This window comes from Suricata suricatta, chromosome X, assembly GCF_006229205.1.
Source record: "Suricata suricatta isolate VVHF042 chromosome X, meerkat_22Aug2017_6uvM2_HiC, whole genome shotgun sequence".
NCBI lineage: Eukaryota > Metazoa > Chordata > Mammalia > Carnivora > Herpestidae > Suricata > Suricata suricatta.
The window spans coordinates 42,828,198-42,852,814 of NC_043717.1; the positions used below are offsets into that span (position 1 = coordinate 42,828,198).

Genomic DNA, 24,617 nt, shown 5'->3' on the forward strand with positions numbered 1-24,617 from the left:
CTGTAGGAGGCAGGGAGGGAGACCGGGGTGGTCCGGGGCAAAGTGGTTTCCTCTCCGTGGGCCGCGGCGTGGGTGCTTGGAATCCGGGACTTCGAATCGCGCGGGAAGTGAAACCCTTGAGCCCCGCCCCCTACGGCGGCGCACCAGAGTGACGGCACAGGACGCATGCTTCCTGAGGTGGTCAGGAGTGTTTCCGGCCCTGCTGGGAACTTCCCTGGTCTAGGCGTACGTGGTGCTGAGCTGGGGTTTGTGGTGAAGGGGCTTCTCCGTGACTTCGGGTTACTTCCTTTATGGACCGCACGCGGAAAAAGAAGTACCGGTTTCAGATATTTACTTTCTTACCAGTAGGTTTTGCATGTGTGCGTTCTTGGAACGACAAAAGCCAAACTAGTAGAGCACCTGAATATTCAGGCTGTTGCAGTACTGAGAGCAGTCAGATCTGAACATTAGACTGCCTCCGCGGGGGGGGGGGGTTGCCTCCCCCCCCCGCCCCCCCGCCAAGGATTGCGTAGACACATTATAGTGAGGAGATTTAAGGTAAGATGTTTCTGCAGTCAGATTAGTCTCCCCGAACAGGCAGTGTTTCTCTCTGTCTAGTTAGTTTCAGGAGGGCTGACTTTTGACCTAAGTTACTGTTCATGAGACATCAGGAAGCTGGAGGACTGTGTCTAGCCTTTCGGCAGAAGGAGAAAGGTCTGAGTTTGGCCTTGTCGCATGTAAGCCCAGAAGACACCTGAGAGACTTATGGTAGGCCTGACAAAGCGTGAAGAGCAAGCGTTTTCTAAGTTATAGGGGGAAGAGCGGTCCTTTGCGGCAAGCCATTTCTGGAACATGAAAGCCTGTAGAGATTTGACCTGTGGCTCTCTTCAGGGCTCAGGTGAAGCTCAACATTGTCTACAGGGTAAAAATGAGCTTGGCATCTTTCGTGCCTGTTCAAGCAGATAGCTAGATAAGCAGAGGTTCTGTTTTTAACCCTGGAAGTAATCTTTTGAAGAACGCTTTATAATTTTAACAGGTAGTAGTTTCCTGATCTAAAAGAAGGAAGCAAACATGAGTCGTCATCCTAGAATAGAATCATCATCCTCATCTTACAGATGAGGAAACGGACCACAGGGAAGTTAGGTAAACTGCCCAAAGTCACACAAGGGATAAGCGGTGGGGCGCTGATTCAAATCTTGCTATGTGCGGCTTCATCACCTGCCTTCAGTACAGGCACACACTGTTGGTTTCCAGATCCACACATCCGGCCCTCTCCGGTCTCTACTAACTACACACTTGGGACAACTGACAGCCCCCCAGACAGATTGCACTCAACAAGTGCTAGGCACTCTTTGGGATTCTTCAGAATCCTGTTGGAGAAAGCATGTCCCAAAGGCTCACCTGCCACCCCCTGAGAGAGTGAGGCTACAAGAAGACTGGAGGTTCTGAAGGGAGGGTGTTTCTCTGAGGGTCCGGCTGATGGGCTAACATACCACACACGTGATAAAGGTATTTATTTTCTTTGTTTTAGTGTTTGTTTATTTTTGAGAGACAGAGCACTAGCAGGGGAAGGGCAGGGAGTCAGGGAGACACAGAATCCGAAGCAGGCTCCAGGCTCTGAGCTGTCCGCACAGAGCCCGACGTGGGTCCCGAACCCAAGAACCCCATGATCATGACCTGAGCCGAAGTCGGACGCTTAACCAACTGAGCCACCTGGTTGCCCCAAAACACATTTCTTTGAATTAATTGTTTTTCTCTTAGGACTGCCAATACACCCTGCATGTTGAAAATACACAAGACGGGTAAGCAAGGGCAACAATACATGGATAAGTAGAGAGACTCCCGTTTTACACAGGGAGTTTCCACATGGAAAACTGCATGTACCTGCTGTACAGGTAGAGAACGTTATCCTAGACTAAATGAAACAGAAATTAGCTGTATTTCCTAGTTGTTAAAAAATGTTTAATGTTTATTAATTTTTAAAGGAGAGAGAGACAGAGCATGAGCGGGGGAAGAGCAGAGAGAGGGAGACACAGAAACCAAAGCAGACTCCAGGCTCTGAGCTGTCAGCACAGATCCTGCTATGGGGCTCAGACTCACAAACTGTGAGGTCGTGACCTGACGCTTAACCGACTGAGCCACCCAGGCACCCCTGTATTTCCTAATTATTAGTATCATTCTCCTATTACAGAGGATGGATCTTAGGCACAGGGAGGCTAGATCAGCTCCCCCAAGTCACTGAGGTACTAAGCTATTGAGTCCCACAGGCTAGGATACACAACATGTCCAAAAGTAAACGCACCTGCACCCACCCCCACCCCCACTCCATGCATCTGCATCTCCTGTGGTGTTGCCTAACCCAGTGAAAAGTAGCCTTCTACCCAGCTGCCTAGGCCAGCGATCTTCAGAGCCGTCCTTTCTTGCTGCCTTCCTGTCACCACGAAATCAAACCCCAAGCCCGGCCAATCCAATCCCCTACGTCCTTCTAAATAAGATCTTGACACTTACTTCCATCACTACAGTTAGTTCCCTCGGCCACATGACACTGATCTCTGCTTGATAACTACCACCACTATTGACCCTTGGCCACAATTTTTTTTTCATCCCGGTGCCTGAGGGACCTCTCTGAAATCCTACTCTGGTCTTGTGTACCCTGTTCGAAACTCTGCAGGGACTTCCTGCTGTTCTTAGGATAACGTCCAGCCTCCTGGACTAGGCACCGCAGGCCTTGCCTAACCTCAAATGCCTCGTCTTCAGCAGATGGCCTCCTCCACCCCCACTTCATATTCCAGCCAACCTAAACCTCTTTCTGTTCAGTAGATGGCCTGTGGGCTCAGGCAGTCTCTCTCCTGCCTGCCTCTCCTGTCCTCAGCCCACACGTGCCATCCCCTGTATCAAGCATTCACTTCATTTGCCTGATTCCTACTGGTGTTCAAGCTGTCAGATTAAGTAGAGAGTAATTTCTGTTTAACCTGAGGAGTCCCTGGGTGAAAAGGCACTCTTAACAAACCTTCTTACTGAAAAGTGGTGGAGATTTCCTTATAAATTGCCCCAAGTTGACGGATGTTTTACCCTGGTTCACAGTGAGCTAATTGGAGACGCAGTCTGACAGCACAGTTCTGGAAAAGGCTTCCTTGCTTAGAATAGGATGACACACAGCGAAGATCCCATGTCCTTTCATATAGAGCCTTGGTGCGCTCGGATACGAGTTTGGAATGTGTCACGAACTTTCCCAATGTGAAAGGGCCCTGCCTGCCAGTGAGGAGGGATAAACAGAAACATGGAAAGACTATGTCACTTTATGGCACCTTTGACCCAAGAAAATTAAACGCCTTCTGCTCCTTCCCTTGGACTTTGTTTTGATAATTTTTGACTCTAAGTTGCATTCTGAGTTTCTGTTGGGACAAGAGAAAGTGTACCAACTAGTAGTCTTCCCTTTACAAGGGGTTTGGTCAGTTAGTCCCTGTGGCCATCAAGGAGGAGACAGTCAGCTGCGGGCTCACTACTGGAACCCTCCAAGGGATCCTGACAGTGCCTTCATAGAACTCCTTAGGGGTCCCCATCAGGTGCCAGAAACCCCTGGAGGGTAGTTTGTCAGTTCCTGCAGGGTCCAGTGGACAGCAGCACCCCCTGCTGGTTCTCCCTGTCAGAGATTCAACTGTGAGCATTAACCTCATTCACTTCAGTTCCTCTGAACACAGCATACCTAGGCATGAAATGAAGTGTGTCCCTTGGACAAGAGAAAAGATGGAGCCCCCAGTTCCGCCACCACCACCACAACCCGGAAACCCAAACCCCAGCCAGAGGTGTGGCTAGACTCCCAGGGCCCTGGCATACGTCCCCCATGCTGACATGTCCCTAACACAGGGCACAGTGTGACTGTCTCTTCTGCAGCCTAGCTGTTGAGGAGCTCAGCTGTGCTGGTATATACAGTTTTATTACCCAAACACTCGGGTAAGCGTCAAAGCCCACTCTCTGTAGACAAGGAAACAAACTGGAAGGTTTAGGTCACTGGTGCAGGAAAGGGTGGATCTGGGCATCACACCTCCATTTTGCCTGACTCCCGAGCCAGTCTTTGCACTCACGGTGACATTCCCGGATTGTGATTCAGCTGCTGAAATGCAGATATTGTTCCAGTGTTGCATAGTCATCATGGTCACAACACCCACCCACTTTGAAAGAGAGGTACCCAGCAACCTTGAAAGGTTGTAAGATTTTGTGTCTGCCCTCTGACGAGCTGCCCTGAAGCCAGCCGACCTGGAGTCCCTTGGCATGGAAGGCCTGCCTCGGAGCCAACAGCCAGGCAGGACTTCAACATCCAGGGCTCCCCTGTGGAGTGGTACGTTGCCGTGTTAAAGAGATTTTGCAAGCAACCCCACCCCCCAAATTAGGTCTCCCCCGGTCTCACTGGTGTCCAGGTATTATGCATTGAGAGGCAAGCGGAGACAGAGGAAGTGCCTTTAGTGGCTGCATCACATCCGTGGCGCTGACCAAACCGCACTGGTGATTTGGAGCTCAGTAGCCCGAGGACTGCATTCCGGCTCTGCTCAGGTGTCTCTCTGTTCTTCAGCCTGCACGTCTGTACACTGTGGGTGACCAAAGTGCCTGTGTCCTCAGCCTCCCCACCTGAGAGGTGTGTCCTGACCAAACACACACACGTACACATAGGTAGGGTGAGAGGCCCTGCTGTGTGTCCCTACGGTACCGTGATTTCAATTCTGCCGCTGCTCTTCTCGCACGACGCGTGGTGCTCATCTGCTTACAGACTACACCCTGCGTGATCCCTGTGTCCCCACACTGCATCCGGTGAACTGACACGTGGATTTGGGTGGTGCTTAGACCATGTTTCTTCAGCAAAAGAGGGACCTTCACCCAGGGTCCTTCATCCCAAAGGGGAGTTCTCGTACCACTTATTGACACAGGAGAATGGAGTAAACAGGTCATCTCTGTACTCAGATTCTCTACGAGGAGGAGGAAGATTGGATCTTTTGTACCATCTCTAATTCCAAAAGATGCTACAAAGAGATTTAAAATGTGTGGGTCACTTTTGCCCCGTCGGCCACAGTTCTGGTCTCACGGTGGATCTGGGCTCAGGATCCTTGGAGCACCAGGCAGCTTCGGAGAATGTTTTCCAAGTACCAAGTGACTGGTGCACAGAGTAGGTGCCCACAGTGATCTGGCCAGTAGGGGGACTGTTGAGTGCATTCAGGCTGCTAATTAAATGCATGATACTATGGCGAGAGCACAAATCCCCTTGGACACAGGACATGAGCACGTGGGTGAAGGCTGTGTCAATCCAGGAGACTGCTGTCAGCCTCACAGGAAGTCGCTCCTCCTCACTGTCCTTCCAGCTCTTTGCCCAAACCTGCCTCTTCTCGGAGTGGTCTTCTCCGTGTCCCTCCTCTGCCTAACTCACAGCCGGATACAGGCTGTCATTCGGCATCTGTGATACTTGGGCATGCTTTGCAGTCCAGCTGAGTGAACCGACGCTGACTCAGCACAGCAGGATCTAGAGCCTGTCACCCGCTGTTCTCTCCCCCGCTTTCTGTTAGGCTCTCACTCCCTTTCCCTGCCCCCAGCAGCTCCAGCCTCCTGGAGTATCTGCATGGTCCTGGAAACCTCTGCCTCAGACGCTTCTTCCCAACTGTTCCCTCTTGACAGGAAAGTCCTGACCCCAGATATCTGCTTGTCAGGCTCCTCTCCCTATCCACATGTTTGCTGGAAGGTCACCGCCTCGTGAACCGTGCACTCCCTCCTTTGGGGATACTTCCTAGGTTCAGCTTTTGGGCTTACCGATCATCTGGAGAGGCATTGCCAGCAAGGGGGCAGGCACCTGGCGTCAGGATGCACCTGGATGCAGTTCTGTTCTCTTACTAGAAGTGAGCTCTTGTGATCTCACTTAACGTCTCCGTGCAGGTGTTTTCCCTTTGTGACAACAGAAAATATGGATCCTTCATGGTTGATATACTAACTGAGAAGATTAGAAAGGGCCTCACATTTGTCTTTCATTCCATTTGGTAGATATTTGTGAATGCCCACTGGGGTTGAGGCTCTGATGGGTGAACAAGACAAAGTCCTTCTACTCTGTTGGCTCCTGGGCTAGTGAGTGAGACAAATAACCAACTGCCTCTGATAGCTGGGTGGGGTTGGGGCTGGGGTACGGAGAATACAGGGTGTTGTGGAAGCTCAGAGGAAGGTCCCCTGTCCGGGATATGGGGAAGAGGGCAAAGAAGGCTTCCTGGTACAAATGCTGCCTGAGTCCCCGGAGGTGAATAAGAGGCGAAGGTCTTTCTCACGGCCTTTATATTCCCAAACCATTCATGCAGGACAGATGTGGCATCACCTTCCACTCCCTGAGGAATGGGAGTGTCAGCCACTGCTGGCCAGTTGAAAAGGAAGAGAATGTTCGCTGGACGGCTTGTGGGATACTTTCTTCTTCATAGGAAAGATCCAGGACTAGAAAGTCTCTTTCTGCACATGGACATTGTCATATGTGGATGTTGGTTCTAGAACATCCAGCCCTCTAGGGGAGCCCCCACCCAGGGCTCTAGAACACACAGGTCCACTAGAGCAATGGTTCTTTTTTTTTTTTTTTCAATGTTTGTTCATTTCTGAGAGAGAGACAGAGACAGAGTGTGAGCTGCAGAAGGGCAGAGAGAAAAGGAGACACAGAATCCAAAATAGGCTCTAGGCTCCAGGCTCTGAGCTGTCAGCACAGAGCCCAGTGCGGTCCCAAACTCACAAACTGCAAGACCATGACCCGAGCCTTAACTGACTGAGCCACCCAGGCACCCCGCAATAGCTCTTAACTAGGGAAAGTTTTGTGTCACGGGGAATACTTGGCAATGTCTGTAGATATTTCTGCTTGTCGAGGCATGCCATCTAGTGACTAGAGGCCTGGGGTGCTGCTAGACATTCTGTGTCGCACAGGCCATCGATAGACATTCGGTTGAAGTTGCATCCTCAAGGCACTTCCTCGAGGCATTTAGACTCAGTCTAAGAATCTGCAGCCCTGAATCCTGAGAATCTGTGTTCAGATGGGGATTCAGAGATTTTCTGAGGTCTTGACTCTCAGAGATTCCACAGATTCACTAGGCTCTGCTCTGCTAAACATAAGGCAGGAAAGCCGGTGCTTGAATCTTAACAAACAGTTGCAATAATATGCCTTAAAACAATCAAAGTGTTTGTAATCTTCCAAGCTGACCACAGAGTCCAGTCAAGCATATTCCTCTCTCCAGGGCTTGCCTTGTTTCTGTCTAGGCTCGGTTCCACCTTTGTTGTTCCCTTCCAGGCCAGGTGAATGCTAGCAGGTTGCCCTTTTCATCATCGTGCCCCTACCTCATTTCCTGGCCTTAGCCTCGGCCTTGACTACATTGGGAGAAGGTCCTATCTTTCATTTTGATCTGTTCCCTGACCAGCCAGGAGCACAGGTGAGTGCCAATCAGTGGGATCCCTAGATCTGTGGTTGTGGACAGTGTTAACAGCATGTGTGTGGGTGGGTCCCGGGAGCAGGAGAGAGAGGGCCTCCATGCCTCTGCTCCCAAGATGAAGAAGGTGGGACTATGTGCAAGAGCTTGGGCAGAAAGCAGGGCCCCCAGCCCATTGCCAAGACCAGGTGAGGATAACAGCACTGTTGTGCTGGGTCTAAGAGCCAGAGAGTTTGCCTAGAACCAAGGAGAAGAACCTGGAGAATGTCCTAATATTCTGACTAAAAGTCAGAGGGGCACCCAAGAAAATGGGAGGGCAGGCCCACACCGAAGGCAGGCCAGCCCCTGAGCAGCTCACCAGATGAGTGGAATTGTGTTCGTGCATCACCTGTAGCCTGAACCATGGGGCCTGAATGCTGAGGGGAGATCCATGCTCTCCAAAAGCTACAGTCTGACCAGAACCTCAGAGGATGAGGGCCTGCCTGCAAGAGCTGAGTGCCTGTTTTCTTTGGGGCCACTATGTCCGGACCTGGCCACACGGCCTCCATGGGGGAGGCAGATGGGGCTGGCAGTATCTGCCTTCCTTGCTTCCAGGGCTCTTCTGACAAACACAGGGCTAAACACACACACACACACACACACACACACACACAGACACGCGCACACACAAGATCAGAGAGCTAGAAAGAACTTTGGTCCTTGATGGCATCACTGGGTCCCAGAATAGGCCCTGTCTGCACCCACCTTGCTTCTGATTTCATTCTGTGTGATTGTGACTTGCCTTTGTGATTAGGCCTGTTTGAGGAGGGCTTTCCCCTTTCCTCACAGCACAAAGCAGACTTCTGGATGTGGTGAGCATCGTGGGGTTTGGTTTTCTTTTGTTCTGTGGGAGCCGTGTCCTGTCGTGGGTAAGGGCACAAGCTCTGTTCCTAGATAACCTTTCTTCCAACCCAGTTCTGCTCCTTGCAGTCGTGTCCTCTTGGGAAATGTACTTGGTCCTCTGGGCCTTACTATCCTCACCTGTGAAATGGGCTTCTTATTTTTCATAATGACAATACCAAGCAGAGACGGTTGCATTTGTGAGTATGTAACGAGGTAATGCTAGGATGGTTCACAGAATTGCGTCTGGCACATTCCCTATCTTTACATTTACTGACGCTGCCATGGGAGAGGTGGCGGGTCATGCTTTACATTACATGAGCTAGAACAGAGAACATAAAGATCCATTACATGTCCGTGTTCAGCCCTAGAAACCCTTTCCCTGCCACACGTTCTCATCCTTTGCGTCATGCGCAGATAACCCCTCATCAGAGGGCTGACTCCACCTGGGGACTGCAAGTATGCACCGTCTTATACTGTGTGCATCATTTCATTTCACTCTGGTTATGTCCTCAGAGCCTGGGCTGCTCCTGGTGTGGCGGAGTTGGGGGGGGGGGCTCCCCAGGGCAAGTAATGGAGCACATGATGCTCCCTTACTCCCGCATGGCATTGGAAGGTCTCTGTATCCCCATGCCCGCCTTTCACCTCCCTCCACCCTAAAATTTCGTTTATACTCACATTGGATTCCAGGGCAGACCCTGCCACTTCAGTCTCTCCTTTAGCCTCAAATAACTCCTAGTCAAAGGCAATAATCCTGCCTTCTTGAGGTTTGTTGGGGGACCTACAGGAGACAACAGATGTAAAATGTCAAAGCTGACATTACCTGGCACATGGAAGGCACTGGATAAGACACAGGGTTATCTGTTTCGCTTCTTTAATCCACAGGACTTGGCATGCAAAGGATGAGATTTCCTTCTCTTATACAGCTGAATAATATCCCATTATATAAATGTGTCACACCCTTTGTCCATTCCACTGGTCAATTGACAGCCGGGTTGTTTCCATTATCCTGGCTACTGCGATTGATGCTGCAGTAACTATGGGAACGCAGACATCTCTGTGAGAGGCTGCCTTGTGTTCTTTTGGAGATGTGCCCAGGAGTGGGATGCTGGATCATATGGTAGGCCTGGGTTTGTTTGTTTGTTTGTTTGTTTGTTTGAGTTGTTTTGGAGAGGACATTGGAATATGAACAAGATCAGATGATAGTTTTAATTTTAAGTTTTGAGGAACCTCCATACTGCTTACCATTGTGACTGCTCCAGTGTATGAGGGTTCCAGTTTTCTGCATATTCTCCAACACTTGTTGGTTGTTAGTTTGTTTGACAAGAACTGTCCTTACATGTGTGACATGATATCCCATTGTGGTTTGGGTTTGCCTTTCCCTGATGATTAGTTAAGGGGAACATCGTTTCATATGTCTCTTGGCCGTTTGTATGTCTTTGGAGGGAAAAGTTTGTTACAAATATTGAAAATTAACCGTTATCAGATGCATGGCTTCTACATTTCTGCCCGTTTTGTGGATTGCCTTTTCCCTTTGTTGATCGTTTCCTTTGCTGTGCAGCTTTTAAGTTTGATGAAGTCCCACTTGGCCATTTTTGCTTTTCATGACTGTGCTTTTGGTGGTGTTTCCATGAAATCGCTTGTCAAGACCAATGCCACATAGATATTCCTCTATGTATTCTTTCAGGAGTTTTACAGTGTCACGTTTTATACTTAATCTTCAACCCCTTTTGGGTTGTGTGTGGTGTAACACAGGGTCCAGTGTCCACCTTTTGCGTGTGGGTGTCCGGGTTTCCCAGCACCGTTGGTCAAAGAGACTGTCCTTTTCCCATTGTGTATTATTGGCGCCCTTGTCAAGACTAGCTGACTGTACATGCATGGATTTATTTCTGGGGTTTTTTTTTAAGTGTTTTTAATTTATTTTTGAGAGACATAGGGAGACAGCATGAAGAGGAGAAGGTGAGAGAGAGAGAGGGAGACACAGAACCCGAAGCAGGCTCCAGGCTCTGAGCTAGCTATCAGCACAGAGCCCGATGCGGGGCTCGAACCCACGAAACGCGAGATCCTGACCTGAGTTGAAGCCGGACGCTTAACCAACTGAGCCACCCAGGCGCCCCTATTTCTGGGTTTTATTCTGTCTTGGTCTGTGTCTGTCTCTCTGCCACTACCATACTGATGTACTTACTGTAGCCTTGTAATATGTTTTGAAATGAGGAGGTTGGGTACTTCCAACTTTGTTCTTCCTCCAGGTTGCCTTGGCTATTCTGGGTCTTTTGTTATTCCATACGCATTTTAGGATTGTTTTTCTATTACTGAAAAATGCCATTGGGTTTTGAGAGGAATAGCACTGAGGCTATCATTTTTCTTTTTAATCTTTCATCTTCAACTAGGGACTACCTTGATTGATTAATCAGTTATATTCTAAATTTGAGGATTGCATTAGTTGGGTTTCAATTCCTGAACCACCCTTGCTTTCCTGGGCTAACCCACTTGATTCATGCTGTTTTTCCTTTGAGTGTATTGCTGGATTCCACGTGCTAGCATTTTGTTGAGGAATTTTGTGCTTGTGCTAAGAAGGAATATTGGTCAGTACTTTTCTTGGTATCAGGGAAATGCTCGCCTCATAAAAATCACTTGCAAGTATTTCTGCCACTTCTGTTTCCTGGAGGACATTGTGTGGAATTTGTATGTGTGTGTTTTTATTCCTGTGGATATTTGGTAGAATTCACTGGTGATGCCATGTGGGATTTTCATCATACGCATCTAACAACTGATTCAGTTTCTGTAAAGGGGCCTGAAGTATGCATGTTCTTTCACCTTGGGTAAGTTTGGGTGGTTTATGGTTTTTGAGTGATCAATCCGTTTGCACGTTGTTGCATTTATGTATGGAGAATTGAATGTAATATTGATAACGTTGTTTCTCTCATATTTCCTGGGTCTCTAGTGAAATCTCCTCTTTCATTCCTATTATTGGTAACTAATTTCTTCTCTTCCTCTCGCTCTCTTTTTCCAGTTCTATTGCGATCTAATTGACACACAGCACTGGATAAAGTATAAAGGATAGTAATCAGACTTATATATATCATGAAGTGATTATCACAATAAGTTTAGTTGACATCCACTATATCATAGAGACACAAAAAGAAGAAAAAGAAAGCAACGTTTTCCTTGTGAAGAGAACTCGTAGGATTTACTTTCTTTTTTTATTATATAGTTTATTGTCAAGTTGGTTTCCATATAACACCCAGTGCTCTACCCACAAGTGCCCTCCTCCATGTCCATCACCCCTCTTCCCTTTTTCCCCTTCCCCTTCAGCTCTCAGTTTGTTTTCAGTATTCAAGAGTCTCTCATGATTTGCCTCCCTCCCTCTCCCTACCTCTTTTTCCCCCTTCTCCCCATGGTCCTCTGTTATATTTCTCCTGTTAGACTTACGGGTGAACACATATGGTATCTGTCCTTCTCTGCCTGACTTATTTCACTTAGCATGACTCCCTCGAGGTCCATCCACATTGCCACGAATGGCCAGATTTCATTCTTTCTCAAGGCCATGTAGTATTCCATTGTGTGTGTGTGTGTATATACACACACACACACACACACCACATCTTCTTGATCCACTCATCAGGTGATAGACATTGAGGCTCTTTCCATGATTTGGCTATTGTAGAAAGTGCCGCTATGAACGTTGGGGTACCTCTGCTCCTAGCATCAGCACTTCTGTATCCCTCGGGTAAATCCCTACCAGTGCTATTGCTGGGTCATAGGGGAGCTCTACTGTGAACTTTTTGAGGAACCTCCACACTGTTTTCCAGAGCGGCTGTACCACTTTACATTCCCACCAACAGTGTAGGAGGGTGCCCGTTTCTCCACATAGTGTTTACTCACTTAACAATTTTTATTTATACCACACAGCAGCGTCAACCGTAGTCATCATGTTGTACATTATAGCCTGTTATTTATCTTATTTATCTGATAACTGGAAGTTTGTTTCTTTTGACCACCATCCTCTGACTTTTCGCCCTCCCCAAATCGCCACCTCTGATAACCACAAATCTGATATCTTTTTCTATACATTTGGGAGTTTTCTTTTCTATTCCATATAGAAGTGAGATAATTTGTGTTTCTCTGACTTGTTTCACTTACCATAATGCCCTCAAGGTCCAACTGTGTTGTCACAAATAGCAGTATTTCCTCCTTTTTATATCCGAATAATATTCGTGTGTGTGTGTGTGTGTGTGTGTTTGCACACACATCTTCGTGATCCATTTGTCCATCAAGGACGCTTAGGCTGTGTCGATAGCTTGGCTGTTGTAAATAATGCTGCTATGGACATGGAGGTGAAGATATGTCTCCGACCTTGTGGTTTAATTTCCTTCAGCTATACTATCACAAGTGGAATATCTGCAGCATGTGGTAGTTCTAGTGTTGATTTTTTGAGAAACTTCCATGCTGTTTTCCATAGTGGCTGCACCACTTTACATTCCCACCAACAGTGCACAAGATTTCTTTATTCTGCTCATCGAAGCCAGCATTTTTATCTCTTGTATTTTTGATGCTAGCCATTCTGACAGGTGTGAGGCGATCCCTCATGTGGTTCTGATTTGCATTTCCCTGGTGATTGCTGGTTTGCAGCAGCTTTTCCTGTACCCGTTGGCCATTTGTATGTCATCTGTAGAAAAACGTCTATTCACAGCCTTTACCCATTTTTAAAGTCGGCTATTACTTTTTTTTCTCTTGGCTATAGAGTTGTATGAGATCTTTATGTGTTGGATATTAACGCCTTGTCAGATATATGGTTTGCAAACATTTTGCCCCGTTCCATATGTTGTCTTTCCACTTTTGTGGTTTCTTTAGCGTGTCGGTTTTTAATTAGATGTTGCCCCACTTGTTTTCGATTTTGTCGTTTTCGCCTTGGGTGGCGTATCCAAACATCCATTGCTGAGACCGAGGTGAAGGAGCTTTCTCATTATGTATTCTTCTAGTAGTTTTAGTTTCCAGTCTTACATTTCAGCCTTTAGTCCATCTCAAGTTAACTTTTGTGAGTGTAAGATAGGAATCCACCTTTATTTTTTACATGTGAATAGTCGACTCTCCCAGCGCCATTTACTGAAGAGACTAGCTTTTTATCCATTGAGTATTCTTGACTCTGTTTTGAAATGTTAGTCGACCATCCAGGCACAGGATTATTTCTAGGCTCTCAATTCTGTTCCGTTAGACCATGTGTCAGTTTTTATGCCAGTAACATGCTGCTCTGATTACTCTGGCTGTGTAATATGGCTGGACGTCAGGAAGTATGATGTATCTTCTTTGGTCTTCTCTTTGTTTTTTTTTTTTCTTCAGTCTTGTCGAGGTTTATCGATTTCATTGATTATTTCAAAGAAGCAACTTTTTAAAAAAAGGTTTATTTATTTGGTGACATAAAGAGTGTACAAGGGGAGAAGGGGCAGACAGAGAGGGAGAGAGAGAATCCCAACCAGGATCCACACTGTCAGCACAAGCCTGACATGCAGCTTAATCCCACAAACCGCAAGATCATGACCTGAGCTGAAATCAAGTGGCGGATGCCTGACTGAGTCCCCTAGGTGCCCCATCAAAGAAGCACCTTTTAATTTGAGTTTCTCTAATCTGTCTTGTTAGAAATTTCATTGATTTCTGTTCTTATATTTTAGTAAAATTCCTATTGCTGCTTACTGAGGATTATGAAATGATTTCCATCGGTTTGAACATCCTTTTCAACTCAATGAAAGCCAACGAAAATTCAAAAGAACATGTCACCATGGTGGAAGGGCATAGATTTTACGCAGTGTCTCCTTTTGAAAGGACATGAACACTTTATGAGGAGGGTACATGCTGGTCACACATGGAGTGTTCTTAAAAGTATGCTTGAAATGGTTATAAAAAATGAGCAGGTTTGGCTGAGCAGGCACTCCACTTTCGACTCTACACTGAGATTCTCCCTCTCTCTCTCTCTCTCTCTCTCTGTCTCTCTCTCTCTGTCTTTCTCTCTCCCACCTCTCTCTTTCGGTCTAAACTTGCTCACTTGTGCCCCCCCCCCCCGTTCAAAGAAAAAAGTGGGCAGGGGATTAACATGGTCGACTGCAGGGCACCATTTTGCATTACCGGTCATGTGGAAGCAATGATTGATCTCACGCCTGGGGTCCTGATTATATCCCATCCGCGTTCTGGGCTTGGAAATGTAAACTCTCATTCAAAGCCCAGAACCATCCTAGGGAGTAGGGCTCATTGTTATTTATCCCCATTTAACAGATAGGAAGCCGAGGCTCAGGAAGATGAATAATAAAGGAGTTTTCTTGCTTCTCTTATCACTATTTGTTGCAGTCTGGGCTCTTCTGGCCACATACATCCCTTACTAGCTTCCAGCTCTTTGACAATTTCTGTCTTCACCTTCCTGTCTAGACCAAGGGCCAGGTAGAGCTGTGAGCATGGACCACAACTCCATGGATCCGCTCCAGAAATGCAGCTCAACACTGATTTCTGAATCTTCCCCGATGATCTCTGAAGAGACCTCCCAGGAAGTCATGGCAGCCTCCCCTCCTTCCTTCTCAGAACTGCTGATGATGGGCCTGGGTGATCTCAAAACCAGTCCTGGCACCAAATTCCCCACCCCTCTTCCAGAGGGGCTGCTCCAGCAGCGCTACAGAGATGAGAAAGCCCTACAAGAGAGGCGGTGGGAAAGGTCAGCATCCCCTCAGAGGAAGAAAACCCTTCTGGGGCACATGAGACGGCGACACCTCGATCAGGTGGCACCTTATCAGGTTGAGAGGAAAGCCAGGATCTCCTCCTCAGGTGACAGAGATCAGAACAGGTTCAGATGTGAATGTCGATACTGCCAGAGCCATAGGCCAAACGTCCCTGGGATGCCTGCAGAGAGGAAAGGGGCCCCGCATGCTTCCTCCTGGGAGACGCTGGTGCAGGGCCTCAGCGGCTTGACCCTCAGCCTGGGCACCAGCCGGCCTGGCCTGCTGCCCGAAGGGGTGCTCCAACAGCAGGAAAGAGACGAGAAGCTCCAACTAGAGATGCAGCAGGAAAGCAAAAGAATGTTTCAGAGGCTCCTAAAGCAGTGGTTGAAAGAAAACTGAGGCTCTCATCCTCACGTGACAGAGGTCTGAAGGACTCCAGATGTGATCCTGAGCGTGCATTCCTTTGGGGGACCAAACAGGAAGCAGTCGTCAGAGAAGTGACCAGAGCAGCGTTGATGACTGAAAATTCTATCAGCGTGAGCCCTCACCCAATCCCAGGAAGGTCCTGTCTTTGCTACCTGGAATTTGGGGGTCCCCATGGGGCTTTCTGTGGGACGCCATGTACCCCGGAGGTCCGAAACTTCCATATTACGGCTCCCGCGATGCATGTTGTCACCTTCCCACCCCAGACTCTGTCTCTCCTCCCTGCCTTGTTGTCAGTACGGTAGAGAGCTGCTCTGTAGGCATGAATGCCCCGTTGATGGCCATGTGCTTCTGTGCCATTTCATGGACTGCCTCCCAGCAGCAGCACTGTTCTGCTGGAATGGACGTGTGCTGAACGGAGATCCACTTTCAAGGGACTGATGCTAAACGAGGTACAGAAAGGGACGTGGAACTGGAACTTGGTGGTTCACCATTGTGTTGTGTGTGTGAGCCATTATGAATATGCTGAGCTAAATGTAGATCAGTGTTTCCCCGCTTTATAACACAGATAGTATTCCCCTCAAAGGAATCTGTGACCCGTTACCTCATCATCCTTGCCAAATAAATATACGTATTAAGAAACCTAACGTTTGCATTCAGGGTCTTTATCCATATTGGGTTGTTCTTTGTCAGGTGTGAGGTCACTGTATTTCAATCCTAGAGCCACAGATCACAGTTTATCAGGAGGTTTGGAGCCAGGGCCAGGGAGGGTTCCAGGGCACACCATCGAGTCACCGTTTGCAGCCCTGCGGCATGAGCGGCCTTTGGGTCATCCAGACAGAGCAAGTGGAAGAGAGCCTTCCTGCCCACTGAGAGCTGGAAGCACAGCCCCCGCCGACGGTATGAGGGCCTGAGGGATGGTGCTGATCCCCCTGGCGTAGCATCTCCAGGGGCCATTCCTTGTTGCCCTGCGTCCCTGGGTTGGGGAAGGTGAACAGCAGTCTCGTGCCTGCATCACGGAGTCATTTCAGAGTCCTTTTGGGATTTACACACGAGCCTGTTCACTTCAGGAGGCACCTTCTTCCTCCTCACAGATCCAATGCTGTGTAACCTAGGAAGTGCCCGTGCAGTCCCTCTGAACTACAGAGGAAGTCTGCTTGCGCTCGGTCTCCGTATTTAGGCAGTCCCCCGAGCTGGGTTGCTGCAAACAACTGTGAGTCTCCTGCAGACAGAAGTGGCTTGAGAGCAGGTATGTTTATTACGTTCTGAACGTGTGATCAGCTCCAGCTTGGAGCTCAGGTGACCCTGCCAGGCTCGTCTCCCACTTGATGGGAGAAGGTAAACAAAGCAGTGATTTTCTTCCTTGAACCTCTGAGGCCTAAATTCAATCTGATCGATTGCGGTGGGGTTAGCAGGATAACATGTGCATTTCACTTTATTGATCGTATGCTAGATATCAGACAGTATTCTACATATTTCTGTATATCAGCTTACGTAATCTGCTCCCAGAGACCCATCATTCATCAAGACTTCGATCTCCCTTTGTGTGTGAAAAGCAGAGTACAGAGAGGTCAAGTGACTTGCTCACTGTCACACAGGCACTGAAGGCGAGGGTGGCAGGCAAACCTAGGTGGACTGGATTCAGAGCATGACTCTTAACCAGCTCACCAACCTTAACCTCCATAAACGTCAGGGGTGAAGTGCAGAGAACCGGTGACTTCGGTGGATGTTTCCCAGCTGGAAGCCTCAGGTCTGCTAAGATACCTCCTTGAATCTTCCCCATAATGCACTGGGACAGGGGCAGTCCTCCCCACCTGGCAGAGTTCAAGGAAATCCTAAAGAGATGGCCTTACTGCAGCAGCCATGCCAACCACAGACAGACGTTTAGCCACCGGTGAAGGTTTCATCATCTCCCCCTTGCCGCCCCCTCTCCACGCTAGGCTGGCCGCTGGGGTGAGGAAGTTTGGAGTAATCGAAAGGCAGTTCCAGCCCCTGGGATTGAGCGTTGAATCAGGGAGAGCTGTGACTGCTCATACATGGGGCAAAGAGCCATCATGGAGCCTCTTTGTGGCTCAGTGGCCAGGAGACCAGAAGGGTGGGAAGGTATGGGGTGGGGCAGTGTGGATGTGGGGCTTGCTGAGGGTGCTCGTAACCACACTTACTCATGGCCTACATGGGGGCACATGAGGAATGGGGGGCGAGCGTAACCGACGGACCCAGTGGTGCCATCCCATCCCCCCTCAAAGGCATTGTCCCCTTGCCCACATACCGAGTATGGGAGCATATCTGGGGATCCCATCTATAGACTAGGAGATGGAATCTAATAATGTCCAGAGTTGTTCAGCATGTCAAATTCTACATTTTTTAATGTTTATTTTTGAGAGAGAGAGAGAGAGAGAGAGAGAGAGAGAGAGAGATACAGAGTGGGAGTGGGGGAGGGGCAGAGAAAGAGGGAGACACAGAATTTGAAGCAGACTACAGGCTCCGAGGAGTCACCACAGAGCCCGATGCGGGGGCTCGAACTCACAAACTGTGAGATCATGACCTGAGCTAAATGAAGTCAAACGCTTAACCAACTGAGCCACCCCGGTGCCTCTTTTTAAAAAAAACTATTTTTTTAATGTTTTTTTTTTTTTCAGAGAGAGAGATACAGATTAGGAGTGGGGGAGGGGCAGAGGGAGAAGACATAGGATCTGAAGCATCAGCATGTCAAATTCTAGACCAGAGGCAGAGGGAGAACGAACAGAAGGCAAGAAATACAGGGAGAGCATGGGGGTAAAGTGAAATGCTCAAATCAGAAATCTCAATGTACCTATCACAAGTAACGAAATTGAATTTATTATCTAACAACCTTCCTACTGGGGTGCCTGGGTATCTCAGTCAGTTGAGCGTCCGACTCTTGGCTTCGGCTCAGTTCCTGATCTCATAGTTCATGGGATTGAGCCCTGCGAATTCTGCTACATGAGAGATGAGCCCCCAAAGTGTTCCGCTACGTGAAAGACACAGACACAAGAGTCCACTTAAAGCAGGCGTCAGTTCCTAGGAAATGCCCAGAATGTGCAAACCTATAGAGATAGAAATTACATTAGACTTTGCCTTGGTCTGGAGGTACTAGTGGGAAGTGAGTGCTGACTGGTACACAGGGTCTTGCTGGAGAGATGGAAATGTTCTAAAACTGAACTGCGGTGATGGCTGCACGACTCGGTACCTTTACTACAAGTCACTGCATTGGACTCTCGCGGTTCAGGTAATGATCTCGCGGTTCATGGGTTCGAGCCCCGCATCGGGCACTGTGCTGATAGCTAGTTCAGAGCCTGGAGCCTGTCTTCAGATTCTGTGTCTCCATCTCTCTCTGACCCTCTCCTGTGCACGCGCTCGCTCGCTCGCTCTCTCTCTCTCTCTCTCAAAAATAAACAAAACATTAAAAAAAAAAATTGAAACTGACATCGTATCCACTGTTCTCAGTGTTCCTGAAAACCAAAGTTTGAATGTGCCAAATTGGATGTGCCAATGAAGTGTCTTTCTTGTCAAGATCCTTTGTGCTTCCCTAGTTTACAATTTGAAAAAACATTACATAGATAACTTCACCAGACAGATCACAATAATTCTTTGAAGATTGATTGGCTGAGATTTGTATCAGTTGATGTAGACGGATCAGCAGTAAGGCTCATCCGCCAAGTTCACAGAGTTGTATTTTTTATAAATTATGTATTATAATTTATGTTCAGATGAACTCACATGCTCAGACCAACTAGATCCAGGAATTTATGATGAAAAATAAAATTGAGCAGTCCCTTGTTTCATGCCCACGAATGGACACGTGCCTCCCCAAACTCTCTTTTAGCGATTTCTTCTGGATACTCGAGACCATATTCCAAATCATGGGCTTACTGGTATGCCTAATTCATCGAGGTTAGACATTGTGACTTCTAACAGAAGATGAGGAGTGCAGACTCCCAGATATAGGACAGGGCCTGGGTCTTCGCCTTGGAATTCCTGTGTGGAACCGCCCAAACCAGGGGAAGATTTCTGTGCTCAGGATGCAATCAGAGTGTATCTGCCAAGGAGGATCCTGCCCGGGGAACTTTACACACATCTATGGCAAGGTGAGGATCATGGCTTAGCCTTTTCCAGAGCAGGTCCCAGAGTCATTGGGCAATGGAGAGCACACCGAGCAGTACAAAGTCCCAGGACTTTGTCTTCAGGAATTGGGTGGATGGCAAAGCCCACCCATGAGACAGGGAATACAGGTCAGGGGTCCTCTGCAGATTTTCAGAGCTTGTGGGATTTGTGAAGCTGTTCCATACATTCAGCCCATGGGGTCCTGGGACCCAGCAGACATTTCTTAGGGAGACATGTTGATGGGAAAAGCCATCAGCATACAAGGGGATATACGTGACATCAAGCCAGGTGGGTAGAGCTCTGGATGGCCCTGTGGTCACCCACGGATGATGTATAGGATGAGAGAGCACAGGGCAGAGGTTAGAATTCTGGGAGAAAACAAAACAAGGTTTAGGAGGGGATCAAACGAAATGGGCCAACAAGGAGACTTCGAAGTAATGATCTGAGAGGTGGGAAGAAAGCCTGGGTGGGCTGCTGTCACAGACACTGAGGAAAGACAGCATTTTGGCGGTGGGTGGGGGGGGGGGAGGAATGCTCCTGTTGCCAAGACAGCATCGGGCACTTTGGGTTTCCAACATGGACCTCTTTGTGGAGAATTTAGCTAAGGAATGTTCCATGAGTGGGGGACACGGTAGAGGAAAATCCAGAGGTAAAAGATAAGTATGCTCCTCAGTCTATGCTTTCAAGAAGGCTGCCTTGAAGGGAATCAAGCCCAGGGTAGTCGAAGCAGAGGGCTGTGTGCATTCAGGGGATGCTCTTTTCTGTCCCCAAAGGCAAGACAAAAAGCAACAGAATACAGGTTCCGGAACCCCCTATGGATGGTGAGCACTGGTGAACAGATGACAGAGTTGGGAGTTGGGATGAGCCACACAGCTGTTTCTTTCAAGATGGAGTAGTGGGATACAGGAAGTCTTCCATCATCTCCTGCGCCATCCTTACCCCTGGGACCCACGCAGATGTGGCTTCAGAGACTCAACATCTTCCAGGTAAAAGCCTCCGTGGATGGTGTCCAGGGAGAGTGCAACATTGAGTTGTCAGACTAGAGAGGAACGGAGGGGAGGGATTGGGAAGTTCTGCCAGAGGTGACATCAGAGGACAGGAGTCCTGCTGGGGGTGCTCAGAGCAGTGATGCCATTGAGAGCAGTGCATGTAAGAGGCTTGGGTTTGAGGTGATGGCAGGGCGGGGCATGTGGGCACTAGGCCACCACATTCAGACCCAATATCTGCGAAGAAGATGTTTCTTGGTTTGGAGCAACGTTGTCTGTGGTCTGGGCCCGGATAGACTTGAATCTTCTGTATAACTAAAGCCTGTTCAAGAGATTGGCCTCAACGTGTCCTGTCTGGTGGTCAGGGTGCTTGGGGGGTCCTTCTGATGAGGAACAGAGAGGCTGGGCCATAGAGCAGCAGAACAGAACTCCCATGTGATTCCCGCCACCACAAAGTGCCGCCCGAGGATCCCCCTGAGCGGGATGCAGCAGGGTGGAGGCTGCAGGGGTTCTTGGAAGTATAGGGAGTGGCCCAGCTCTGGAGTGTTCTAAGATCACACACCAGGGCCACCTGGCAGGCCAATGTGAGATAACTCAGGCAAATGCTCTCAGGTCAAGAACCAAGGTCCAATCCCAAAGCAAATTCTGCCATTGCTACGTGGCCACAGCCTGGCACTATCGGAGCTCAAGTTCCTTGGGATGGAAACCCCGTCTTACCAAAGTTCTTTCTCACTGCTTGATGGGGAGAGAGGGATAGGTCCTTATCTGAAAGGAGCCCCGATGAGGAATGGAGGCCAGTTGGGCCATGGCTGGAAGAAGGGACCAAGGCCTTGCTCCAGGTCTTTCCATCCCGAGAGTGATGCAAGAAGGTGTAGGCTTCTTCAGGACGAGGCCCTGGTTTCCATTTGAGAGACTCTAGGACCTCAGGGCACCACTGTCTGGTGAAGATGAGGCTGGGAGAAAGCATGACTTTCTGAATTCCAAGAACCAAGGGGGACAATGGTTATATCAATGTGTTCCAATCCTACAGCCTCCTGTAAAGGAAGCCTGTTGAATTAAATACTGTTCCTGCTGCAGGACTATGTTATTCTAGTACCTAATGGGCTCCGCTCCATGGAACGCAGACTCGGAGCCAATGACAGCAACTGTAGACATGAGACATGTACTTTGGGGGACCGTTGGTTGGTTTCTCAGGATAAAAGCCAGTGTCCCTACCGGAGGCCATGTCAGGTCTAGTAGGCCTGGGGAGGACCTCCCTTGGAGATTAGATATGCTGAGGCCCCCGCAGAGGGGGGAAAAAAACTTGGGGGATATTGCCGGGTCTGCCAGCAACCACTGAGATTGTCACCCTGCCTCTCAGCTCTCAGGAGGAAACTCACATGATTTACCTTCCAAAGAAATAAGAAGGGAAAACCTCTACCTCTTCTCATAAAATCTGATGGCCTTGTGCACACTCCTCCGGGCTTTGTCCTCCAGCTCTGGGAACACTTCTGAAGCCCAAGTACGCAACGCGGACACTGAGGTGAGTGTCTGTGTAGCAAAGGAGAAATTGCCTGTGGAGGGCAAGGAGGCCATCAGGAGGCTCAGCTCACGTCAGTGACAGCCCTTGTCACTGAGTCCACTCTGTGTGTCTGTGGGGGCCTCTCTTCTTTCCGTCATCTGTTATGGGGGGACTGTTTGTGGTTGTTTAAAGCCTCCCGAGCTAAAGGACAGGACAAGACAAGGACCTCCGATCTCCTTTAACATGGACGGCTTTGCCGGTGGAAGGAGGAAAAGGAGGTGGGGATGGGGAGCTGAGATCACAGAGTCACTCATGCCCCCTCAGCCCCCATGGGCACGTTGGTTTATTTGGCCCCTGACTGACCTGATCCACACCATGAGAGCTGACCCTCTGGACTATGGAATGCCGGGTGGGGGGTGGGAGGGAGAAGCCATTAAGTTACATCCACTATGGTAGTTACCTGTGGTCAGATGCAATCAGTGAATTGTCCAAATATACAAATGCTCTCAGTCTCTTTCAGCGAAAGTGTTCTCACATTTCCACCCACGTGCAGCCTCCATCCAAGATGAGGAAGGGCTATGTGTGGCTACAAGTCTGTGTGACGATGTGGAAAGCGGGTCTGTGACACCCTTATGTGGCTCACAGTGCCCTCGGTGGTCTCTGAGGGCAGGATGACACTTGTCTCCCGGGTCCAGCTGGTGATGCCATGCATGGGGGCTGGTGTAACTTACACTTTTGTCCCTCTCCTCTCGGCTGGGTCCTGGTGGTCCCTGACTGACTCAGATTTACCTCACTTTGCTGGCATCTGCCAATACCTCTGAATCTGGGTTGCATCCTCCATCCCACCCCTGGTCAAGATTGTCCAGTCCACAAGTTCAGCTACAGTCCTCTAAGTCTCCAGCCAGGTTGAAGCCTCCTTCATGAACCTCTGGCTATGAGCTCAGCCACATTCTACAACCCCAAGTAGGGAATGCAGTCCCCTTCACCCCCGCCCCAGGTCCCACCTACTCCACAGCAAGAACTAAAGTCAGCTTAGTTCCACACTCCAGGTGCCCTTCTCCTTGAAGAGGAGTCATTGGGCAGAGGGTACCCGTGAGTCCCACGTGTGAACGAGGTGAAACCCTCCTTCCCTTGGTGCTCCTCCTCGCTTCTTGACACCCACCCCTTGGCTGAGCTGTTTTACCTCTGCCACCACTTCCTCTGTGGGCCTTGTCGCCCTGGACTGAAATGGACACTCTTTCTTTGGCTCTTCTTTCCTATCGACCCGACCTCCCATGCTATATCCAGGTGAAAAGGAGCATCATGAGAAGTTGGCTCATTGTCAAAAACAACAGAAGGTGTGGTGACCTATCCCTCCTCACTCAAAAAATAAAAAGAAAGAGTTGGAGAAATGCATGGGCACAATGCCAAAGACTCCACTGAGGTGGCCTACAATGTGCTTGGAGTGTGAGTGGGGTCAGGTGACATGGATATCAATGGTGGCCTTGACACGAACAGTTGCAGTGGAGGGACAGGAACAAAATCTCTATTGTGGGGGTCAAGGAGCTAATGGTCTCAGGAGAAGTTGAAACAGTTTTGCTTTGAAAGGCACAGATTATGTGCCAGTAGCTGGCACAAGATGACGTGGGAAGAAGATGGGGGTTTTCCCCCCTTGGGTGTGGAATGCTCCAATGTAGAGAGATCGGGTGATGGTTCTGAGAGAGGAGAGATAATTGCAGGAGCAAAGTCTCTGAGAAGGCAGGAGGCATGGGATGCCAAGCAGAGGTGAGGCGCTGGTTGCAATCCAGAGCATGTATCAGGGGGGGGGGGGGCAGACGATGCCAAGACAGAATCCGGTAGATTGGGTTTGGGGAGCTCTGAGGAGCCACACGTGATTGTTACTGTCTTCTCCGTGAAATATTAGGGAGGTGCACAGGAATGGAAGAGGATTGCGAGTGAGCGATGGAGTAGTGTGGGCAGGATAAGTGGAAGTGAGAAGCAATTCTCTCCTGGCCATGGAATTAAGATGGAAGAATTCAGCAGGATTTTAAATTTTGTCATGAATGCTGTGGTGCTCAGATACAAGCAGGGAGTGTTTGGTATTGGGGGTGAACCTGGAGGTGGCCCAAAGGTCCATGGGGCTCTGGAAGCCCCCTAGAGTCTGAATGCGGTGGATGTAGAGTCATTGGAGGAAGAGAGCTGGGGAAGGAGGGCAACCCCTTGGGGGTGATGAGCAGAGGAATGCTAGACAGCAGCAGCAGGGCCCAGGGCAGGGCCGCAGGCAGGCAGCTGGATATTCGAGTTGAGGAAAAGAACAACACTAAAGATGGAGAGGACTGGAGGTGGCCAGGTGGTCTACTCCAATCCAGCAGTGGCCAGGAGGTAGCAGAGGAGGGAGGGGTGAGAGGACGACAGCCAAGGTGCCAAGGGATGAGTGTGTTCACAGGCTGGGGTGGACAGGAGGACAATGACCAGGGGATCAGTACACACGTTGCCAGAGAGGTGGTCGGGGCACCCGGGAATGGGGGCAGAACACCCGGATATCAGCGATTAAGGGCCCTTGGACAAGTCTGGAAACCTCAGCCACACACACTGGCAAAGACCTCACCCCCGTTGTGCA

The 24,617-nt window shown here is 49.2% G+C and overlaps 1 protein-coding gene across 9 annotated transcripts in view; it reads left to right on the top strand.

Moving 5' to 3' along the window:
* FAM156B (family with sequence similarity 156 member B) overlaps nt 1-16,056 on the top strand; it is a 47,433-nt gene extending 31,377 nt beyond the window's left edge. For 8 of the 9 annotated variants that reach the window (XM_029929602.1, XM_029929600.1, XM_029929595.1 and 5 more), the window contains one exon: nt 14,703-16,056. In XM_029929602.1, the coding sequence (XP_029785462.1) occupies nt 14,729-15,385 (657 nt within the window). In that variant the 5' untranslated portion in view covers nt 14,703-14,728 and the 3' untranslated portion in view covers nt 15,386-16,056. Of the gene's footprint in view, nt 1-10,575; nt 11,108-14,702 lie in introns of those variants that run through there. The other variant, XM_029929601.1, reaches the window with a different exon arrangement.
* The last annotated feature ends 8,561 nt before the right edge of the window (nt 16,057-24,617 follow it).